The following is a 23,228-nucleotide window of genomic DNA, read 5'->3' on the forward strand; positions in this document are numbered from 1 at the left end:
ATGACCGGTCACGGGTGCCGTTTAGGGCTCCCATGCCCATACTTCTCTTTTGAGGACCCTAGTACAGACAAAGTTTGGCTGAAATCCCTGCTCTGCCAACCTTTTCATTCAACCGGCACAGCTTCTCATAGGATATTCTTTTTAAAAAATCAAACCATAGTGCTAAAGATACAAAGCTATATAGTAACTAATAAAGTGCTTATCAGTTACTTATATTAAAAGCCAGGCTTGGCAACTGAAGAGCAAAGTAAAATTCTCTCCTACCCGTGATTATGAAGGAACTGTAAAACAAGGCTTTCTTTTCCCCAAGCACAAGGATTTTGTTTTGTCTCTTGTGTTTCCATGGACTTATCTAACCTGTTTTCCCAGACTACTACTTCCCTTTTTTCTGGTGACAGCTCAATTTCGGAAAATGCTTCCTCTCAGCAGTACTTTAAGGATTAAAAATCTTTTCTAAGGCAGCACAGGAAGGCAGTTCCTGTGTAACTGCGCTACCCCACAGGAAGGAAGAAGAAAATCCTGTCTGTTCCAGAAAGTAAAACTTTCTTCTTCCTTTTCAATAATGACTTTTTCTTATTAGAACCTAAGTATATGTTAATCACACAAAACATAAGAAAATGCAAGTGAAAGGAACCACTTCGCATCCCAGCATGCGGACACAGCCTCTGGCTTACAGGTTAGCAGGTCCCTTTCCAAAGTCACTTTCTACAAATAGAAGCATACTGTTACACCATTTTATAAACTACCTTTTTTACTTAACACACTAAAAATATTTCCCATTGATTATACATTATTCCACAATACCCCCCTTTTAATGGCTGCAGAGTATTCGGGCAATAGCTTCATCACGCTGTGGTAAATCAGCCATCACTCCTGGCCGCAGGGGCGGCGGGGGGCGGGGAAGACCACTCGCTATCTTCCTTGCCCTCTCCCGAACTAACGACAGTGCTGCCCTATCTCCTCTGCGTTCGCCAGGGGACAGAAGCCCGAGATCATGCACTGCTCGCTCTGCGGGGTCAATACCAACCTGACAGCACGGAGAGGCGGCCAGGATGTCGTAGGTGTACATGGTGCCCAGCTGGTGCCAGCTGCCGTCCCACCGGGACTTACACTTGATGCAGATGATCTTGTGAACCCCTTCCAGGCAGTCCACACACACGGCGTACAGGTGCATGAGCCTCCCTATGCACAGAAGACACAATGCTGAGAACGGCCGTCCTCGGGGCTAAAAAAGTGGCTCATCTATCGATTATAAGCAAACATGTTACCATTCAGATAAAAAAAGCAGCAAAACAGGTCATATTCATCCCATATCCCCAAGTTGTCCTTTTAGAATAATTATGAATTACGAACTACTGTCAATGGAACATACACTTAAAAGCTGTATCTTATTAAATATTGCTTCAATTCACTTTTCTAAAAAAGTACTGCCAGGTTTACAACATGGACCTCCAAATTCAAATGACCAAGCCCCAAATGCTACCAACTGCCAGTGGTCGTGCAGGACTCTCTGCTCAGAAGTGTGTGTGTGGCGCGGGGCCTGAACCAACAATGCTGGTCTGCAGTCTCGGGCTTGCATCTACCGACAACTGCCATCATAAGAAAGTCAAGTCTGTCTTGGTACTGGTGGCCCAGAATTATACCACAGCCACAATTACCGTGTTAACTGTCCCTGTCTCCAAAACTGCTCAGTCATCACCACTATTTAATTTAGGAACCAGGATCATATATATCTTACTTGTAAGTGGTTATTTAAAAGTTCAATGTCTTATTATTTACTGGGCTCTTAAGAGACACAACCCCATTCCTCCATCATTTCTTAACATCTAATGCTTACGAGGAAAAGAGGTCACCCTTGTTTACATGGAAGGGTTAGGATTCAAATCATTAGGAAAGACTGGGCATGTCCAGGATCCACCTACACGGTGTACAACAGCAACACTGCTGCTCTCTACGTAGGCATCAGGGAGCTCCACCTGGCTGCAAACTACACTCGGAACACATACTCCTTCAGAATGCGCTGGCTCCTCGCCAGCAGCCTAACCATGGCTCTTCACCTTTCAGTGGTTAGGACAGCCTGCTCCTTACCCTCTGGAAAGAGGTAAACAGTACTTACAGGGTAACCTTTCATTACATTTGCTTACAAGGCTCTCTCGTCCTCCTCAGGGGTAGGAACCATGTTCTCTCTCTCTCTCTCTCTCTCACACACACACACACACACACACTCACTTCTCAGGCCTATCTAATTTTCGCCTTTCTCCAACCACTGCCCGAGAGGTACCCTTCAGACGTGGTCCTGGGCTCTCTCACATACTCTTCCTTTTCTTTCTCTTCTCTCCCTGTTCAAGAGTCTTCCAATCTTAAGATCTGAACCACCCGTTATAAAATAAGCTCCCCAGTTTTCATCCCAGATGCTTATTTCTAATAATGCTTGCTAGATAGACATCTCCACCCGAAGTCTCAACACTCCTTCAAACCCAACACACACACCAATGCCCTCATCTTCTTTCCCCTAAGACAGGTCTCCTTCCCAATGTTCTCCACTCCTGCCCATGGCAGCATCCTTTATCTGCTCTAGAGCCAAAGTGAGCCAACCAGGATGCAGCTTCATCCTTGTAGGCTCAGTGTCTAGCACAATGTCCATAATGGAAAAAGCCCTTCATAATTATATGTTGGATAAATGGATGGGGTATATTAATAGCCAAAGACATTATAATCTTGGAGGCCTCTAAGGCCAAAAAAAAAAAAAGGAAAGGGGGACAAGAGCTGCTTTTTTTTTTTTTTTTTAAGATTTTATTTGAGAGAAACCAAGAGAGCGAGAGAGCACAAGCAGGGGAAGCAGCAGACTCCCCACTGAGCAGGAAGCCCAATGCGGGGCTCAATCCCAGGACCCTGAGATCATGACCTGAGCCGAAGGCAGACGTTTAACCGACTGAGCCACCCAGGCGCCCCAAGGCTTCTTGTAATAGTGCCCATCTCTGCTCTAAAAAGCTGAAAATAAAAAGGTCTCATGTGGCCTGACAGCATTTCATGATATCAGTTCAAGTATCCAGGAACCACTGGGAAACACATTTCCAGTTTCCCTCCTAGATTTACCAGGGCTGATTCTCAAACATTCGAAGGTACCCCGCGGGCTGCCCAGAAGGTGGGAGGAGGGACACACGCAGAGGGGAGGCGGTGGCAACAATACCCATGCCACCAGAGCTGACAGGGCACTTTCACCGAGGGCCCACCACGGGACAGGCCTGTGCTCTGAGGAGGCCCCAGGCGTGACTGCATGTAAACCCTCCCGGCTCCACGATGAAGCAGGCAGTATTGCCTTTCCCACCCGACGCTGGAGGAACTGAAGTTCGGTGCGCTGGCGCAGCCTGCCCAAGCTCACGAAGATAGTAGGTAGCCAAGACCAGACTTAAATTCATGTCTGTGTGATTCTCAACCTCCGGGAAAACTCCTGGGAACTCCCGGCCTAGAGTCTCTAGATTTGTTTCAGTTATGATTATCTTTGTCCTAAGCACAGAGAATTCTACATTGCTAAACTGGAGGGTCGTGAGTTCAAACAAAAAGGAGATGCCTAAAAGTACAGTCAGTCACCTGTGGTTCTCAGTGGTAAAGCAGCACGATAAGAACTTCCTAATTAGACCAATCTTAATAAATTATTAACACCAAACAAAAGCATCTTCTCAAAGGAAGAGTCCGAGAACAGAGGCTGGAGTTGGAGGCTGCAGGGGGCAGTGATGGGTAAAGGGCAAGCACGGCAATGACAATCCACACAGGCCAGCCCTGGAAATTACAGGTGGTTTCGGCAGCGTATCATCAACTGCAGCAGGGATTCTTGTGGCCTGGAACAGGGCCTTGCTATTGTCGTTGAAAATGCTTTTAATACACGGTGGGACTCTGTGATGAAGAAATGATGGACACTACCTAGAGATAAAAAGAGTGTGTGAACTTCTATGAGAGGTGGCAACAGAAACACGGACACATGGCAAGGCTCCACCTGGACCACCCACCTGTCTGGTAGTGACAAAACACCTTAGCTTCAGATTTTATCATCAACAGTCAGACTTCTTCAGACCTTTGTAGCGCATGCCTAACACATCCATTAGCTGTTTGTGGATATAGATGTACTCATGGGTACACACACACACACACACACACACACACACACTTCTCGGGCCTATCTAATTTTCGCCTTTCTCCATCCACTGCCTGATAGGTACCCTTCAGACGTGGTCCTGGGCTCTCTCATATACTCTTCCTTTTCTTTCTCTTCTCTCCCTATTCAGGAGTTCCTCCAATCTTAAGATCTGAACCACCCGTTATAAAATAAGCTCCCCAGTTTTCATCCCAGATGCTTATTTCTAATAATGCTTGCTAGATAGACATCTCCACCCGAAGTCTCAACACTCCTTCAAACCCAACACACACACCAATGCCCTCATCTTCTTTCCCCTAAGACAGGTCTCCTTCCCAATGTTCTCCACTCCTGCCCATGGCAGCATCCTTTATCTGCTCTAGAGCCAAAGTGAGCCAACCAGGATGCAGCTTCATCCTCTATAGGCAATGAAAACCACAATGTGATGGAAGTGATGATACTCAATTCTAAGCTTACGCCTCTTGAGAGAAAGTGCAGCCCCTACCCTCACCCCCTGAATGCAGGAAAAAGCCCAGGCTAGCCTACTGGAAGATAAAAGACCACACTGAACAGGGATGAGCCATTCATTCCAGCGGAGGCCCCCTGCCAGGCAGCCAGACAGCCAACTGTCAAGACACGTGTCAGAGCCCATCCTAACCAACCAACCCACAGAACCGTGAGAATCATAAATCATCACCGGTTTAAAACACTAAGTTTTGGAGCAGTTTGCCTTTAACAAAAGCTAAAAAATGTAAGGGATTAGGTGAAATTCTAGAAAAGGAATGAGACTGCTCCCTTCAACCTCCTCTTCCCTGTTGAGGAAACAGTGAAAACAAGAACCTGCATCCATGAAACAAGAGCAAGATGCTATTAAAAAGTGCTCTTGGAAATTATAAATATACAGAAAATCCTAAACTCAGTAAAAATCCTGGGATACAAAGCCAAAGAAATCTTCCAGAAGGCAGGACAAAGACGGAGATAAACAATAGGATATATAAGGGCTCTCCATCAAAAAAAAAAAGGATCAATTTAAGAGATCCAATATCTAACTAACAGTTCCACAGTTGTTTTTAAAAACAAAAGAGAAAATGGTCAGAGAAATAAATCAGAAGAAAATTTCCCCAAACTGAAGACCATGAGTTTACACAGCCAAAAACCCAAGAAAGCACACTGCACAATGAATGGGGGTGGAGGGGAAGACCTGGGTCATGGTGAAACTTCAGAAGGCTGAGGATGAAGAGAAAATCTTAAAACCTTCAGGGGATGGGAGGGGAGAACAAAGGGACAGCAATAAAATATTGACTTCTCAACAGTGACTCAGGAGACCAGAGACAGTGAAGAAATAAATGCCTTCAAAACCCTAAGGGGAAAATATTTCTAACTTGGAAGACTACCCAGCCCAATAGCAATCAACTGTGAAGACAGAATCAAGACCTTTCAATCAGACTTTCAAAGTCTGAAAATACCTATTCCCAGGCTTCCTTTCTCAGAAAGCTACTGGGGATGTTTCTTAACAAACTGAGGAAATAAACCAAGAAAAAAAGAAAACATGAGATCTAGGAAACAGAAGATAAAGAACAGAAAAGTAAGTAGAGAATTCCTAGAAGGGCAGCCATGTAGTATGGCAGCTATGAGTGCAGCCAGACAGACAGGAGCAGGAAGATGAAAGGCTCCGTGAAGGGAATTTAATTTCTACAAAAAGAAGTTCATTAAATGGATAATAGGTACGTGCAAATGCTTCTGAAAGCTTTGTGGGAGCTGCTGGAGAGTGGGAACAATCAGCCAATGTTTCCAAAAAGATTAAGCAAGGGAAATTGTGAAACATTAACTGTAAGAACAAAAGATGTCCTAGAATATACTGTACTCTATGATAAGAAATATACCTGTATTTCTTGCTCTACACTAGATATTTACATAATCATAGCAGTAAAAACATTAAGGAGTTTCACCAAGAATTGTGATACATTATCCTGAGAGAAAGGGAAAGATTTAAGAAAGCACAGACATCCACCTTAAACATAAGTCAATAGACAGTATCTAAAACTGAACGTGAAGATAGCAGTTTTAAAATTATGATGGTGGGATGCCTGGGTGGCTCAATCGGTTAAGCGTCTGCCTTCAGCTCAGGTCATGACCTCAGGGTCCTGGGATCGAGCCCCGTGTGGGGCTCCTTGCTCAGCGGGGAGCCTGCTTCTCCCTCTCCCTCTGCCTGCCGCTCCCCCTTGTTCTCTCTCTCTCTCTGACAAATAAATAAGTAAAATCTTTAAAATATATAAATAAAACAAAACAAAATAAAATAATCAGTTAAAATTGAAAAATGCTGTCTCTGGGAACTGAGACAGCAGGGGGTGTGGGAAGAAGACAGGTGGGGATATATCATCTCTACCACAGGCTTTTTTAGCACACTTTTAAAGTTACAAACATGTTACACCTCATGTATCTCACCTTTATATAAATTCAGTAATTTTCTATGAACTGACAGATTGCTCATTTATCCTGACCAACCCCCATCATTCAAGTTCTGGCTGAAATACCCCTACATCCTCGAAGGTCATCCCCAGCACTAAGCTGTCCCTGCCTTCACCACCAGGGTGATGCCTCAGCTTCCAATAATCCACTTTCCTTTTGCTGTTATTGAGAAAGCCTGATCTTCCATAAACTTCAAGATTAATTCAGCTAATCTAAAAACACTTGGCCCTCTCTGCCCCCACCCCTTCCCTTACTCCATTATGTTTACAAGGATCAAAGAGAATACACAGCGTGCTGGGCACATTAACACACGTTTCAAAGGCAACTGTTTTACACCAAGTGACATAATTATGCAATTCCCTCCCAATTATGGAAAACTATACCCAAGGAATCCTCCCTTCAAATTACAGCAGAACAAAAACATAAAATGACCCACCAGGACAACTGTATTTGGTACAGTGACATCAGAGTAAAGGGAAAAAAAAAAAACCACCACCACCTCCACCACCTCAGTGGGCAAAGCTGAGATATTCCAACACTGCCTGGCACCTAACTAGAACAAAAAGCACCATCCGTTAAAATTAAGCCAGAATGGAGCAATCCCATCTTGCTTCTCAGCTTTTAACAAAGAGAAAGCAGGCAAGGTGAATGAACACCTGTACCTTGAAGATGACACGGAACATCGTATTCGATCTCATCGTGTCTCGACGGGCTTAAGAACAGAGTTCCGTCCACCAGAGGGAACTGTTCGAACACCGGCAGCGCCCGGTGACACAGGGCACAGTTTACAACATTCCTGTGGCTGGCGCTGAGGGCCGCAAGAATGAACTTGCGCAGGTCCTCGCCCTGGCCCATCTGGGCATCGTCCTCCATCCGCACGTGGAAAGTGTTCAACTTATGCCTGGGGATGTGAGTGAGCAGCTCGGACAGGTCGAGGCGCCGCAGGAACTGCACGGGCGCATCGAAGTGGCCCCCCCTGTGCCCCGACAAGCCAGCTGGACTGTAATCAAAGTGGGTGTTCCGGAACACGTGGCCCCCGGCCATGGCCTTTTTGTGAGGCTCCAAATGGATGGCATTCTTCAGGAACTCCCCGAGGTATCTGGAGGAGCGGGGGCCGCTGAAGTGGGCGGGGGAGAGGATAGAGTAGCCGGTGGGCGGGGACTGGCCCGGGGAGGCACAGGGGGAGCGGGCCCCGTAGGCCGCCGCCGCGCCCACTGCCTTCTCCTGGGAGTTCTGCCGGTCCATGGAGTGCCGCCGGGGGAGGTCATGGCTCAGGCCTTTCTGCGGCTTGCTGGGTGGCCGGCCCTTTTTGGCCTCCTCCCCCGCTTCGCCAGGGGGCCTGCCGGTGTTCTTCTCCGAGCCAGACTTCTTCTTTTTCTCGTCCTGCATCCGCTTCACCTGGTACCAGTCCGTGTCCTTCTTTAAGTGGCCCTGTCCACAGCGGCAGGAGCAGAAGCGGAAGGCCAGGTCGTAGCCCTTCTTCGTCCACATGTTTTGGCGGCACTGCTTCTCGTTCCAGCTGCGGGCTCGGCCGATGCAGTTAAACTGGACCAGGATGCTGCTCTCCCACTCGTAGAAGCACTGCAGGTGCATCCAGGTGCTGCAGGGGCAGTGCTCGTTGTTGCACACCACCTTCTGGTAGTCGTCCTTGTCTAGGTCCACCGGCCTCCCGAAGCTGCAGAGCAGGGGCGTGGCACAAGGGGCTTCTGGGGAGGAACACAAAGAGAGGGGTTCAGCATGCGGGAGCTGGGATTCCAGCCGGTGGCCCATCAGGGATCAAAGCCACCATCCCCCCGTGAGCCCATTCATGCCAACAGGACAATTTTCTGGCGTCAGGATTTCCACCGCTGGAATAACACCAGACAGGATTAAAAAACATTTACTACTTTCTTCTCGTACTATGTGGTGCCAAGAAAATTTATTTTCAGATATTTGTTATCTGCTGAAAAACACACCAGTAAGCTTCAGAAAGTCCAAATCCTTCACAGTGCAATTAGCAGTATGTCAGTACTTGCAACAGTAGAGTGTAGTATGAGGTCTTCCTAAGATGTGGGGGTAATGACAGGCAGGTCCAAGGTTCTTTAAAAAGGAATCACTCCAGTGAACTAGGAAATATTACGATGAAGCCACTTAACCCACCAGCTCCAAAAGGACCCTCAAAGCCCTTTATCACAAGTGTTAGGTTATCCTGAATACCACAGAGAAGCTAGAAAACAGAATTACCTCATCCCCAATTCTCTTCTAGAATGGTCTGATACCTAATGGCAGGAATATCTGGTCACACTAATTGTTGGTCTACACAGAATTACACTGCCAGGATATGAAGGAAAAAACCAGAATTCTCCTAAAGCTATCATGACAGAAACTAGGAACACCAAGATATTTCTACCCTATTTAACCACATGCCCCACAGGACATCTAAAAGGCCAGTTTCCCCAAAAGGAGGGAAAACTTGGTGACACAAAGTAGAACCCATCTCTTAAGAAGTAAACAGGATTTACGGAGATTCCACTGAATTCTGGTTACTCCAATATCCGTAACATTTTCAAAAGGCCCTTTTGGAGAGCAGTAATACTCCTAGTTGGGAACCACTGGGCTTGATCCGGAAAGTTCCACATACCAAGCTCAATTCAGACTTTATCTTCTGTTGTAGCTGAGAACCCTCAGTCAGAGTTCCGTTTTAGAAAGCTCACCCTGGTGGCAGTGTGGGACATGAGGCTGCGGGGTTCAGGGAGGCGGGAGGGGTGGTAATCCATTGAGAAATGAGTGCCTAAGCAACAGCAACAGCAGAGTAAAATGACGCTCACTGTTGGAGGTGAGCAAACACTGATGGACAGCAAAAATGGGAGGGGCAAGTCTGGACAAATGGACAAAGATGACTTTGGGCTGGCCTTATTTTGGACCTGCTGAATCGACAATGCCTATGTACCAAAGAGGTGGAGAAAGACAAGACTGGAGTCAAAAAGACCTGGAGCCTGAATACAGATGTGTAGCCGCACAGCCAGAGTTCGTGGAAGTTAAATCCCTGGACTGAGGAGCGAGCCCAAGAGGCATGTGAGAGGAGGAAAAGAATCCTGAGAAGCAACATTAAAAGGCTGGAGAAGAGTCCTCTACAGAAGACGGTTAAGAAATGAACTGAGAATTTACTGCAAGACAAGTCAGGAGAGAATTCTACCAAGGCAGTTGGACTGACTCAGAACAACTGTGACACCTAAAAATGTCTCCAGACATTGCCAGCTATCCCGAGGGGAGAAGGAGCAAAACTGCCCCTGGTCGGAAACTACTGGGCAAGTCAAAGACTGAAAAGTCCTCACCAGAATGATCAGTGAGCCAGTCGGTGACACCTTAGCAGGAACAGTTCCAGTGGGATGACACAGGACAGATCGGAGGTGATGGTGAAGAGTGGATGAGGAGGTCAAGAAGTAGAAGCAGTTCAGATGATCTTCCAGAAAACTCTTCCCAGAAGTACAAGGAAGGGAAGGAAAAACAACGGGAAGAGGCAAGGGCTGAGACCTACACGTTCACCTACCCGGGGAATGAATGCCAAAAATTTAGGCCAGCCTGAAGAGGAGGAGGCAACAAGCTCCTCTTCAGGACTCCAGGACTCAAGGACCTTCACAACCTCACCACTGCCCACTGAGTTACAAATACAACATTGCACCAGCACAAGTGACAGGACCCATAAAGCCCAGGACACTCGAATGTTACAATCATCCCTTTCAGTGTGGGACTCCAGAGTATCAATCACAAGGCCCTAACCAACTTGTCTGCCTCCACTCCTTTGATCACTGCGGCTCCCCCATCTACTGCCTGGGAGTCCACAGCCCTTAATCTTCATTTGTCCAAATCCCACCCGCCTCGTGCAGCGACTCACAGCACGGACTCTCAACCAGACTGCCTGAGCTAGAATCCCGGCAGTACCACTGTTGAGCTGTGTGCCCTTGGACAAGTTACTTCTTTTTATCTCCATTTCCCGTACAGAATGCAGATAACAACTGAATGTACTTCATATGGTTGTTATAAGAAAATTCTGATACATAGATGGTGCTTAGAGCAGGGCCTGGCACCTCATAAACCTCCTCCCCTTCTTCCCATCCTTCGTGGCCCACCTCTAGACACTGATTTCACCAGAACCACCCCTTCCCCAGCACAGTCTGGTCTGAACCTTGCTTGAGTCCCCACTGTGATCCCACCAGGTTGAGGACTCCAAAGAGGATGCCTTAGTCATCTTTGTGTTCCTGGCACCACCAGGCCTAGGCCTGACACACATCCCATGCTGAATAAAGTTGCCTTAAAACAGGCCCACGAAACCCAACATGACCAGCAGAGCAGAAGGAAGCAAGCAAGCTGAAATCCTAGACAGAAAGACCTACATGTACTGAAGTGCACCGAAAAGAAGTAGAAAAATGGTCTGTAAACTGAGTAAATTAACTGCAGTCACCTGGGCTGTGACCTTTAGTGTCCTTTAAAATGTTAGTCAATTAAAGTTCAGTTGCTTTTATCTTCAGTCCTTCAGAGAAACAGCCTTGGAGGGAAGATCTCTGAAATGTAATGACAGTAACCAAAGTGCTAATAACCCAGGACTCGTGAAATCAAACTGAAGAACGGCCTAACTCTACCTGTGCATTTATGACATCCAAAATTTAAAGTTTTAAACCTGAGATTGGCTTGGTATTTCTTTTTAAAGTATTTTCACATTAAAGAAGGTAGATTAAGAGGGGGAAAGTCCAATTTATATCTTTCTCAAAAAGTTGCAAATGGATCATTTAGCCAATACTGAGCACTTCCTACATACCGGGTCTTCTGAGCTGGAAGAATCAGCAAATGGTGCTAAGAGCTCCCACAGAAATCTCTGCGGGAATCACAGAGGAGGCAGTATGGCTCCAGGTCCCTCTCCCTAACATCGCCCAGCCTCCCCATAGCCGTCCTCACCTGCCTTCTGCCCTCCACGGCTTGGCAATAAAGAGATCCCACGCCAACCTGCCAGCCTGCTTGTTTACATCTCAGCCACTCTGATGTGGTCTTTGTGGCTAGGCCTCAAAAACAAAGACAAGGGCTTGAGACCAAATATGTACAACCGACACCTCACCCTGTTACACACCTCCAGCCCAAGGGCGAGGCTCCAAGGAACAGGGGGCGTAACGGGGAGCCTTGGGTACCGCACGACAGCTTCTGACAGGCTTTTACAGCTCATGCAGCCTTCTGATGAGGCCACGATGGGCTGGCCTCTGTACTCAGACAGGATAGCCCTCAAGGCTTGGTTAGAACTTGTCCTCTCCCCCCACCCACTGTCCACACTGGAAAGGCAGCTGGGAATAGTGCAAGTGGGGTTTGGGAGACTAGCTGTTTGACACGGAGCGGTTTCCTGCTTCCTCAACTGTAAAGTGAGAACAAAAATGCTTGACCCCATTCACAGCAAATATATGTGGAAGCGCTCTATAAAGTTCCCTAACAACTCTCCCATGCTACCTACCTCTTCTGTAACTTGATACTTGTGTACCTGGCTCCCTAAATCTAGCTCCCTAAAAAAAAAAAACCTAAATACAAACTGCTGCAAGAGATTTCCTACTTTTTCAAAAGTTTTGGACCCACAAAAGGGGTTCAGAAAGTCACGAATGAGGCCATGCCTCTTTTTCCAATTTCCTAAGTCTTACAGTTAACTAAAACATACAGGAAAAGATTTTAGAACTCTAAGAAACAGCATGAGTGCCCTTCAGATCATACCTATAACAAATGAGCAATCTATTTTTTTAAAAAGATTGTATTTATTTATTTGAGAGAAAGAGAGAGAGAGGGCACGAGCAGGCGGGAGGAGGCAGAGGGAGAGAGAGAAGCAGACTCCCCTCAGAGCTTAACTGAGCCACCCAGGCGCCCCACAAATGAGCGGTCTTATAGAAATGCATTTGACTGCTTCCTCAACGTGGTCTCTAAATTTATAAAATTTGTAAAATTCCTAGCTCTTAAGAATTGCAGTCCCAGGGGCGCCTGGGTGGCTCAGTTGGTTAAGCGACTGCCTTCGGCTCAGGTCATGATCCTGGAGTCCCTGGATCGAGTCCTGCATCGGGCTCCCTGCTTGGCAGGGAGTCTGCTTCTCCCTCTGACTCTCCCCCCTCTCATGTGCTCTCTCTCATTCTCTCTCTCTCAAATAAATAAATAAAATCTTTAAAAAAAAAAAAAAATTGCAGTCCCACAAAGGTAAAGGTATAAACAGAATACAGACGGATCCAACAAAACCGTTCGTGAGATGCGGGGAGAAGGAATGGCACAGTCAGTGAGGGCCTGTGTCCCGTACATCCCTTAGGACATGCGTCAAAGCTGTGATAGTTGACTAACAAGCAATATGAGAAAATGTTCCTTTGTGCATTTGTACAAATGTATATAAACCCTCCAGTGCGTTTTTACAGCTTCATCGTCAGATACTCAGGACTCAGCTTCTGTTTCTCCCTGCCCAAGTGAAAATAATTAGGGATCACCTCATTCCGGGCAAAAATCTCACATGGTTTCAAGTCTGGACAATAAGATAGCTAGGCTGACATCACTTGGGCAAAGTCTGTCACTCTTCCCAGCCTTCTCATCCCGTATCCTGCCTCCCACACCTATTAAAAGGGAAGGGTCTGACAGCAGTCATTTACACCGGCTGCCCAACAAACCCAAATCCTGACACACCCATTCACACTAACAGGAGCCCCATAAACCAGACAGACGTTGCCACTGTCAGCTTTTTAACTATAAAATGAAATGTTTTCACCCCTCTTAAAATAGTTGCAAGCATCACAAGCAGGTGGGGAGTTCAGTAGGATGGATGGGGAAGGAGGGTCTTCTGAAGTCATACAAGGCTTTCTAGGTGAAATCTAAGGTAGGCACTTGGTCACATTCAGCCTTGTAGACCCACTACTATGAAAATCATATTAAGTGCCTAATGAATGTCTTATTGATGGAAAGTACAGTGACTGAAGCACTGAAGGATGGGCAGGGAGGAAGGGTGAGCCCTTGGGTAGCACTGTTCTCATTCGGTCTTCCAGACTCAACCCAGGACTCCCACCAATTTCAGAGCACAGCCTGGCCCCCCATCCCCGCAAACTTACCACAATCTATTCTTACCCTCCTTCGGTATGCAGTTACCAAACGCAAACTGTAGGGTTTCTGAACCACTATTTTATTACATATATCTTTTCCATATGGTAAGTCCTTTTACATGGGAACACATCCCCTTGTTTTCAGAGCAAATTCTCCTCAGGGTATGAAGTTTCTGACTAGAGGATCCTCAACTCCAGCGTCCTGAAAGGCCACAAAGATTGGTCAATGAGGATACAGCCTGTGGAGCCAGCCAGCTTGGATTTGACTCTCAGCTCTGCAACTTAATAGTTTTAGGATCTTTGGTCACTTAAGTCACTTAACCTCCCTGTGCTTCTGTCTTCTCAACATGTGGAATGGCAGAAATAACAGTGCCTACCTCAAAGGGTTGCCGTGAGGATTAAAGGAGTTATTGAAGCAGTTCACACAAGGCCTGGCACATAATAACCACCATTTAAACAGAAGCAATTATTATTAAAAGCCCTATCACTTTATATTACTTGATGTAAAAACCAAAGAACTTTGAAATCATTTAGGGCAAATCCACAAGCAGGAAGTGACCATCTGCCTTTTCCCGTACATAGTAAGTGCAAGAAAAACATAACAAAACAGGGTGGCATGCAAAATAATTCAAAAATATTTACTGACAAGTTTTAAAGAAATAGATGCACAATTTTCTTCTTCTAACCCCTTAAAGGTGTTCTACTGCGTATCAGACAAATAAGTACCTTGCTATACGTATTTTTTCAAAATCTAAGCAATCTTTTCCAAGCCTAGGTAACAGGGTTTCATAAAGCATGGCTGCATTTGATTCATGGGCTGTGTCCCTGAAGAACTCACATAATTCAGAACTGATTATCCCACGGTCTGGGGGAAGGGTGTGGGGAATGCATCCTCAGAACACATAAATCTATAATCATTGTGCTGTACTTTTCTTTACTGTTGCTTTTTAATATCAGCATTATCTCTAATATTTCTCAGTTGCAGCAGCACATAAATTGACAGCATGGCATATCATAGGGTGTTTTATCACATTTCTGTTCAAAAGTTACCGATTTTCAGGATATTCTTCAGCACCAGTATTAGCATACCTGGATATTTTGCAAGACTTAAATTATAATACTTAATTTTAAAATAATAACACGTCACCAAAATCCTTGAAGAAGTTCTATAAACAACAAAGAGATCACATAATATTGCCAAGCGTTAGTAGGTATCTCTCTTTATAAGAAAAGGTGATGCCACTGGGTATCAAAGCATTTTTATAATTCAGTTGACCTGCTAGCTTTGAAAATATGACACAGCTTGATGCACAACTGGGGGAACGTATCCGCTGAAATTCTGCACATCATGTGAAGCTTTTATTAATAGTATTTGTGTCATTAGTTGAAATTTGCATTAATTTAATTTGCATATAATGGGATCACACTGTACTAGGAAATAAAGCAGGCTGCTTTTTCTTTTGCTTGGAGATTTTTTTGATCCTGAGGGTGCTGGATCACAGAGAACCACACAGCACCCTAGCATTACATGTATTGCCCGCACTCGCCCTGAAGGAAAGGTAGGTTCAGGAGCTCTCGGAACCAAATCACAGTAACATAAATTAAGTATGTGTACACATGAATGAGTGTGTGTGTATTTGTATGTAACTGCAGAGAAACTGCTAAATTGTTAAACCATCCCATTTCTTTTATTACTGAGGTATAACTGACATGCAATGTTTTTATTAGTTTCAAGTGCACAACGTAGTGATTCCCCAGTTCTCAACACGACGTGGTGCTCAGCAGTGTAAGTGCAGTCACCACCTGTCACCAGTTACCACAGTACTACTGACTATGCTGTACTTCTCATCTCCACGACTTATTTTAGAACTCGAAGTTCGTATCTCTTAATCCTCTTTACCTATTATGCCCATCCCTTCACCCACCTCCCATATTTAACCAGTTTGTTCTCCATATTTGAGTCTATTTGTTCGTTCATTTTTTAGATTCCACATATAAGTGAAATCATATGGTATTTGTCTTTCTCTGACTGACTTATTGTACTTAGCATAATACACTCTAGGTCCATCCATGTTGTTGCAAATGGGAAGATCTCACGTTTTTTTAGGACTAATATTCCGTTGTATATATTTACCACATCTTCTTTATCCATTCCTCTGTGAATGGACACTTGGGTTGCTTCCTTATCTTAGCTATTGTAAATAATGCTTCAATGAACAGAGGGGTGCATATTATCTTTTTGAACTAGCATTTTTGTTTTCTTTAGGTAAATACCCAGTAATGGAATTAATATATCATATGGTAGTTGTTTTTAATTTTTTTGAGGAACCTCCATACTGTTTTCCACAGTGGCTGTACCAGTTTGCATTCCCACCAACAGTGCACGAGGGTTCCCTTTTCTGTGTCCTTGCCGACACTTGTTGTTTCTTGTCTTTCTGACTCTAGCCATTCTGACAGGTGTGCAGGGATATTCTCATTGTGGTTTTGGTTTGCATTTCCCTGATGACTAGTGATGTTGAGGATCTTTTCATGTGTCTGTTGGCCACCTGTAATGTCTTCTTTGGAAAAATGTCTGTTCAGGTCCTCTGTGCATTTTTTAATCAGATTGTTTGGTTTTTTGGTGTTGACTTGTGTAAGTTCTTTATATACAGATAGACAGGATATCAATACTTTATCAGATATATCATTTGCAAATATCTTCTCCCATTCAGAAGATTGCCTTTTTCAACAATCCCATTTTTAAAGACTCCAGAAAAGACCTCGTGTCATCCTTCAATACTATATTCCAATTTTAAAGTATTTTCCTTGCTCTTCTGAAATACCATAGAACTTGATTATCTTTGTCAATGTCCTCTCCTTTGCCAGCACAAATATTCAAAATGTGGCCATATAATCAAAACCCTACATTTTTTTATATGTGATACCCATTTCCCACCTAAGTTCTAACACAGCATCCCCAAAATGATGGCCTACCTCTTCTCTCTTGGTGGACCCAAAATGGTACCTGGAGCCCAAAGAGTGGAATCGGCCTTCTCCTCTTACCTCTAGATTCTGATGTGCCACTTTGGCATGCAAATTATTTCGAGCTTAAGATAATCAAGGCACAACAGACTCAAGAAGAGCTTTTTAGCTTCCCCACTTATCTAAAAAAAATTTAGACAGGGAGTCTGTACCAGGAGGAGAGCTATTTCCAAAGGTAACTTTTTGTTTGTTTTTACTTAAGAAAGACCTCTCTGCAGGGTAAACACTTATTTAACAAACATTTGCTCTTCTCATCTTCCTGTAAATTGTCTTCCTCCGCTCTGAAGTCCCAGACTCCTACACCTAACCTCTCTTTAGCTCGGGGTGGCATATAAACTTCAACTGCTGTCAGAGAGCTGCTCCTGTCTTTGTGCGGCTCCCATACATATGTAATTAAATTTGTTTTTCTCCTGTTAATCTGTTTTATGTCCAATTAGTTATTAGGCCAGCAAATAACCTGGAAGGGAAGAAGGGAAAAGTTTTCCTCCCCTACAATTTCCAGTGGCCTCAGTTGAAAAGACAAATGGCTTTACCTCCTCCCTAGTCTGTCTAACAGGTAAAACATATGGCTGCATGATTAACTGGCAACATGGGTCATCTGCAGACCAGGTACCTGTCAGAGAATACAACCCATTAACTCATTGCTGTTCAATATTTTCCAAAAGCTCAACTGAGAGAAACAATTTTTAAGAAAGATTTCACAGGTGATGTCCACACACTCTAGATCAGAGTTCCCGTGGGGCGTTTTGGCCTGCAGTGTGACTTCTTAAACCAGTACAGGCTTTTTTGTAATAGAAGATAAACCCAAATGCCTGTTAGGTGCATCTTGGACTCTCCAGGTCATCCAGGCCTCCACTCCAGCCCCATTCACACTTACTCATGCCAGGACTCTGGAGGTGTTTGGGTATATGACTCCTGTGCTAGATAAAAGCTATTCCTCAGCTAAGCTAGGTGTCACACAGCTGGTTAGCTAGACCACATTATTTCATTCTCTGGACAGACTGCTTTTAATGACGCAAGCAAGCCTAATAAATTTTTTTTATTTATAAAAGGATACTGTCATGGACACTGGTTAGTATTTTACAATGCCTTATAAACGGCTAAGTGACTGTTTCTGTTTTTTAATCTGATGGACACTGTAAAGTATAGCACTGCTTCTGTTTGCTTCTTCCTTCTATGAGTTAGAAATATGAAAACCAAATTTGCGACCTACCTCTTGTGATGACTGAGGACATCCATTATTTTTCCTAATACTGCTCCTAGTACGAATATTCTCATTTATTATTTATCTTATAGTATTACATGTATTTTTGGAAAACACTGTATTTTACAGTGAAGAAGGAGAGTATAAATGATGACAAAGAAAAAAACCTATTTGCCATCTAACTTTCCATTCAGTTTTGCCTAGTAGATACTAAAATCTGTACTTGACGGGTGCCAAGGCGCCCCCTCTCCTCCCCACTTTTCAAAGTCAACCAGAGAAGGGTGGGAAGGGAGAGGAGAGGCCAGGATAACCCACCGTCCCCAGGAGTCCCACCAACATAGCACCTTTCAGAAGGGCCACCCTCTCTGCCATGCCCTGGGCTCCACTCCTCAGAGAGGCACCCTGTGGACAAGCCAAGTGCTCTCCGTCCTTGAACCACTCACTCATCCATTGCACACCTCTCCTCTCCCTTCCCTTGGCTCAGCTCCCTCAGCCTCAGACTCTGCTAGTCATATCCAGGTCTCCACCTATTCTTCTCTCACCCGCTTTCTCTCTCAGCATTTCTCCTCTCTCAGACACAGCCTGGGCTGCTCCTGTCACTCTACCCTGCCAGCCAACCCAGCCCTCGGTCCACCTGGTCCATGCAGGTGCCTCTCCCTCCACATCCCCCCACCTGCTCCCAGCCTCACTGGTGAAACTAAGACAATAGTGAAATGGGCTCAGCTTGCTCCCAACTCTACCCTGCCTGGTCTTCTGTCAAGGATCCTCTCCTTGGCTCTAACCCACAAAGGCCAGACTTCTCAGGGTGCTGTCATCCTCATGTGGGCCCAGTCTTGTCTCCACTTAGCTGTTCACAACAGCATTATCTTTATGTCCTCTGCACCTGTTCTCCTCCCTCACCTATCAAACCTGGAATTCAGAGTCCTACAAATATGAAAAGGAGAGTCTCATATTTACCTCAGAGACTAGATCAATGAGGCGAGGCAGACAAAGAGCAATGAACTGAGAAATGACAAGTGATAAAGAAGTGGCCACATAATTTGAACCTACACCTAGATCACATCACCACCGACAACGACAGGAGCCCAACAAAGTCATCTCAGAATGACTACTTAAGAAATGTCAACATAGGGGCACCTGGGTGGCTCAGTTGTTAAGCATCAGCCTTTGGCTCAGGTCATGATCCCAGGGTCCTGGTATCGAGCCCCGCATCAGGCTCCTTCCTCAGCGGAGAGCCTGCTTCTCCCTCTCCCTTGGCCTGCTGCTCTGCCTGCTTCTGCACTCTCTCTCAAATAAATTAAATCTTAAAAAAAAAAAAAAGAAAGAAAAGAAAAGAAATGTCAATGTAGGGATGCCTGGGTGGCTCAGCTGATTAAGCATCTGACTCTTGATTTCAGCTCAGGTCATGATCTCAGGGTTGTGAGATCAAGCCCTGTGTCAAGCTCTGCCCTCAGCACAGAGTCTTCATGAGATTCTCTCTCCCTCTCCCTCTGCCCTCCCCCTAAAAAAAATGTGAATGTAGGGGCGCCTGGATGGCTCAGTCGGCTGAGCATCCCACTCTTGATTTCAGCTCAGGCTGTGGTCTTGGGGTGGTGGGATTGAGGCTGCACCCTCAGTGGGGAGTCTGCTTCTCTCCTTCTCCCTTTCCCCCATCCCTCCCCCCACACTCGCACACGTACTCTATATATAAAATAAATAAATAAATATTTTTTAAAAAAAGGAATGTCAATGTAATAATAGGGAGAGTAACAGATTAGTGAAGCTATCTAGTCTTCATCGGGGCATTAGCAATCATAATGGCAACTTTTTTTAATAGGAAAAGATCATATTCATCAGTAAACTAATCATAGAAAAATGTACTCATATATAAGAACTATAAATTTATAACAGATGTCAACTGAAATAAGGCACACTCACATATGTGCATGAGTTATCTATGAATAACTATAGATACAACCTTCTCCATGTAAATTTACACACACATACATGCGTCCATGTGCACATGCACACGTCTATCTACATGCTACTATTTCCACAGTGAAAAACAAACAAAAAACTGCTTGCATTTAACTTTTACTTGCTCTAGTGCAGAAAACCCAAAATACTCTTTCAGAGGAAAATTGCTTATTATGTTCTTCTACATTTACAAACAGAAAACTGTGAAACAAAAACTAGAAAGACAAGGTCCTTCAACCTCTTATAAACCCAAACTAGTCCTCGAAAGGGAATGATTGTTTTGCTAACCAAGTTCCTTAACAATTAAGTTTTAACTTCATGATCCACTGTGAACCCCAGTCATTTTTGGCCTTGTCTACAATTGCCAGTAAACAACAGTTTACTTTATGGGTTCCCCTTTCAGGTGTCACTCTTTGAATGTTGGCCAGCTCAGCATTAGCCACTGCAGCAATCTGTCATCACCATTCGGAATTCTGACCACATTCTAGAAGATCCTCATCAGCCCCTGCCTCCCCGGCCGGCATCAATGCAAAGTCAGTAAGCATCTCCTCCCTGCAGTGACACAGGAGTTTGAAGCTTGCCAGTCTAGCAGGTTTACTTCATCTTTTTTCAGATGCTGGAGTAAAAGAGAATGATGAAAAATATACACAAATGAGTATTTGGAAAAAGGAAATATTGATAACACTCTGTGCAAAGATGTGAAGACATCAGTATTTCCAGTTTCCTTTTTTTCTGCTCCTGGAATGAATCAGGGAACATCAATACAGTACCTGACAACCCTGAATATCTTCCATCATCACAATTGATCATGAAAATGGTAAAAGTCTGTCATCTGCAAATATTATGAATTTGAGGCCAGATTTTTTAAATCAGCCTGTGCTGGTAAGTAGTCTTAATTCATGAGGTCTGACACACCAAAATCCTCTGAATCATTAAATAAAGAAGTCAGATACAACACAATGTGAGTACTTGACTGTAGGTCTCTAGAGATCTGGACATCTGCAAAAAAAAGTATAATTATATACTTAAAATGCTTTAAAAACTCAACACTATATAGGTAACTTTCATATCGCAAACTTCTCAAAATGATCTGGTCTCTGAATAAGTCAGTTTTCTTAGCAGGTTGACTATACATAATTGCCTAAAGAAAGAGCCTTCAAATTTTCCAGGATACTAAAGCAACACACATTTGGGCAAACGTATGGCTTTTTAAAATGTCATTTAACAAGGACCCTGTTCTAGGAGACGTAATCAAAATGCCAGGGTTTGTCTTAGGGTTAAACACTTGTAACAGAAGAAAGAAAATACGCAGTGGCTCTCAAAATCAGCTAATTACGACTACCCGCTAATCAACGCACGTCAATTCAAATTATGTTTTTGAACACCTGTTATGTGGCCAGTGCAGAGTTTAGCACAGGAGATGCCAAGTGGTGAATAAGATCATAAGTCATTTTTTACTATTTCTTTGAGTATCATACTTTTTTGAACACTGAACACTTTAAAAAATATAAGGTGGCAACTCTGAAAACCAGATTCCCTCTCCTCCTTACTATTGCTGTTTGTTTAGTGATTTTCTTGGACTAATTCTGTAAAGTCTGTATTTTTTTTTTTTTTTTTGGTCATGTGCAGCCACTGAAGTCTCTGCTCAGTTAGTTTAGCGATAACTGAGCTAATAACTGAGTCTCCTACCCTTCACCAAGGGGCTGTGTGTGTGTGCTGGTACATGCCTTCAATGCTTCAACAGTTCACAACTGTTTCAGCCTTTCCTTACTGCTTGTGTAGAGCCTCAAGGCCAGACGTGAGAACGAGGGCCACTTCAAGTACTTCCTGGGCCTGCGTGCAGCCCTGCCCATGGGCACAGTCTTCTGGAGCACCAGGAATATATCCGAGCTTTTCATGAGCCCCCTATGGACATCTCATTCCCAAGATTTTCTTTTTAAGTTGTTTGGCCAACCTCTTGTTTGCCCCAACTGCTATCACTGACCCAGCCAGTTGTGACATTGAACAATTGCTGCTGATTGTTTTCAACAGATATCCTAAGAACAGGACTTAACCACCTGGCAATTTTTGAGCCAGGTCAAATAAAGACAAGTCCTATGAATGAACCTTTACTGGGGAGCTTCCAGACAAGTAAATAGTGACAATTCTCTGGAGCTCAGGCTTTTGGGGAAGCTCCAAACCTGTTCTTCCCCCTCCAACGACTACTAGGCTACTTGTTTAAAGCTACCATGGAGCCAGGGAGAGGGAGTGGGATAGACAAGTTAAAACACAACAACATTCTAAGTGAAAGAAGGCAATCAGAGAAAGACTTGTATCATATGACCTGAATGATATGAGAAATTCTTAATCCCAGGAAACAAACTGAGTGTTGCTGGAGTGGTGGGGGGTGGGAGGGATGGGGTGGCTGGGTGATGGACACTGGGGAGGGTATGTGCTATGATGAGCACTGTGAACTGTGTAAGACTGTTGAATCACAGACCTGTACCTCTGAAAGAAATAATACATTATATGTTTAAAAAAAAAAAAAAGATAATAGGAAGGGAAGAATGAAGGGGGGGAAATCGGAGGGGGAGATGAACCATGAGAGACTGTGGACTCTGAGAAACAAACTGAGGGTTCTAGAGGGGAGGGGTTAGCCTGGTGATGGGTATTAAGGAGGGCACGTTCTGCATTGAGCACTGGGTGTTATACGCAAACAATGAATCATGGAACACTACATCAAAAACTAATGATGTAATGTATGGTGATTAACATAACAATAAAATAAAATTTTAAAAAGAAGAATTAGAGAAAAAAAACACAACATTCACTGTTCTTACTGTGATTCAGTCCTTTTCCTTGAATATACACTCCAAGGATTACTGCAAGCCTATGGTTAATTTCCAGAGTTCTGAAAAAGTCGAGTTTAATCATCTTTGCATTTGTCCTCATTATTTTATGGAGAAGGTCCTTACCCTGCCATTCCAGAAGTGCTTCTTAATATAAACTTAAGTTTATATACATACTTTGTTATAGAAAAATATGATAAAATAATCAATAAGAGACTTTCAAGCAGGACAATACTTGGTCTTAGAATAAAATTCTGGGTAAGAATTGAATAGAAATCAAGAAAAAATGTAAAATTTCTGACTACTATTTTTTAAATAGCTGATAAATAGTTATCAAATTACTATGATACTGGAATTCTCTTTAAATACATTTAAATGATGTTTACAATACAATGGAAACGGTATCCTCTGCATTTATTTAAATCTTTAAAAAACTGGGTGTAACAGCATTAAACGTGCAAGAGGAACTGTGCTTTCAAATTCTATTAGGGGTCACACAAGCAAAAACGTTTGACTACCACTTTGAAATCAGCCTTCTGAAA

General features: G+C 44.0%; 1 protein-coding gene across 1 annotated transcript in view; it reads right to left on the reverse strand.

Annotated features, from left to right (window-relative positions):
• The window catches only part of HECA (hdc homolog, cell cycle regulator), a 47,914-nt gene that overhangs the window by 5,829 nt on the left and 18,857 nt on the right, over window positions 1-23,228 (reverse strand). Inside the window, exons 2-5 of the mRNA XM_021693278.1 lie at window positions 13,098-13,197; window positions 11,534-11,589; window positions 7,264-8,307; window positions 1,028-1,182 (exon numbers count right to left, since the gene is read on the reverse strand). Coding sequence (XP_021548953.1) covers window positions 1,028-1,182; window positions 7,264-8,307; window positions 11,534-11,589; window positions 13,098-13,197 — 1,355 coding nt within the window. The remainder of the gene's footprint in view (window positions 1-1,027; window positions 1,183-7,263; window positions 8,308-11,533; window positions 11,590-13,097; window positions 13,198-23,228) is intronic.

The sequence above is a fragment of the Neomonachus schauinslandi genome, chromosome 8, assembly GCF_002201575.2.
Source record: "Neomonachus schauinslandi chromosome 8, ASM220157v2, whole genome shotgun sequence".
Classification (NCBI taxonomy): Eukaryota; Metazoa; Chordata; class Mammalia; order Carnivora; family Phocidae; genus Neomonachus; species Neomonachus schauinslandi.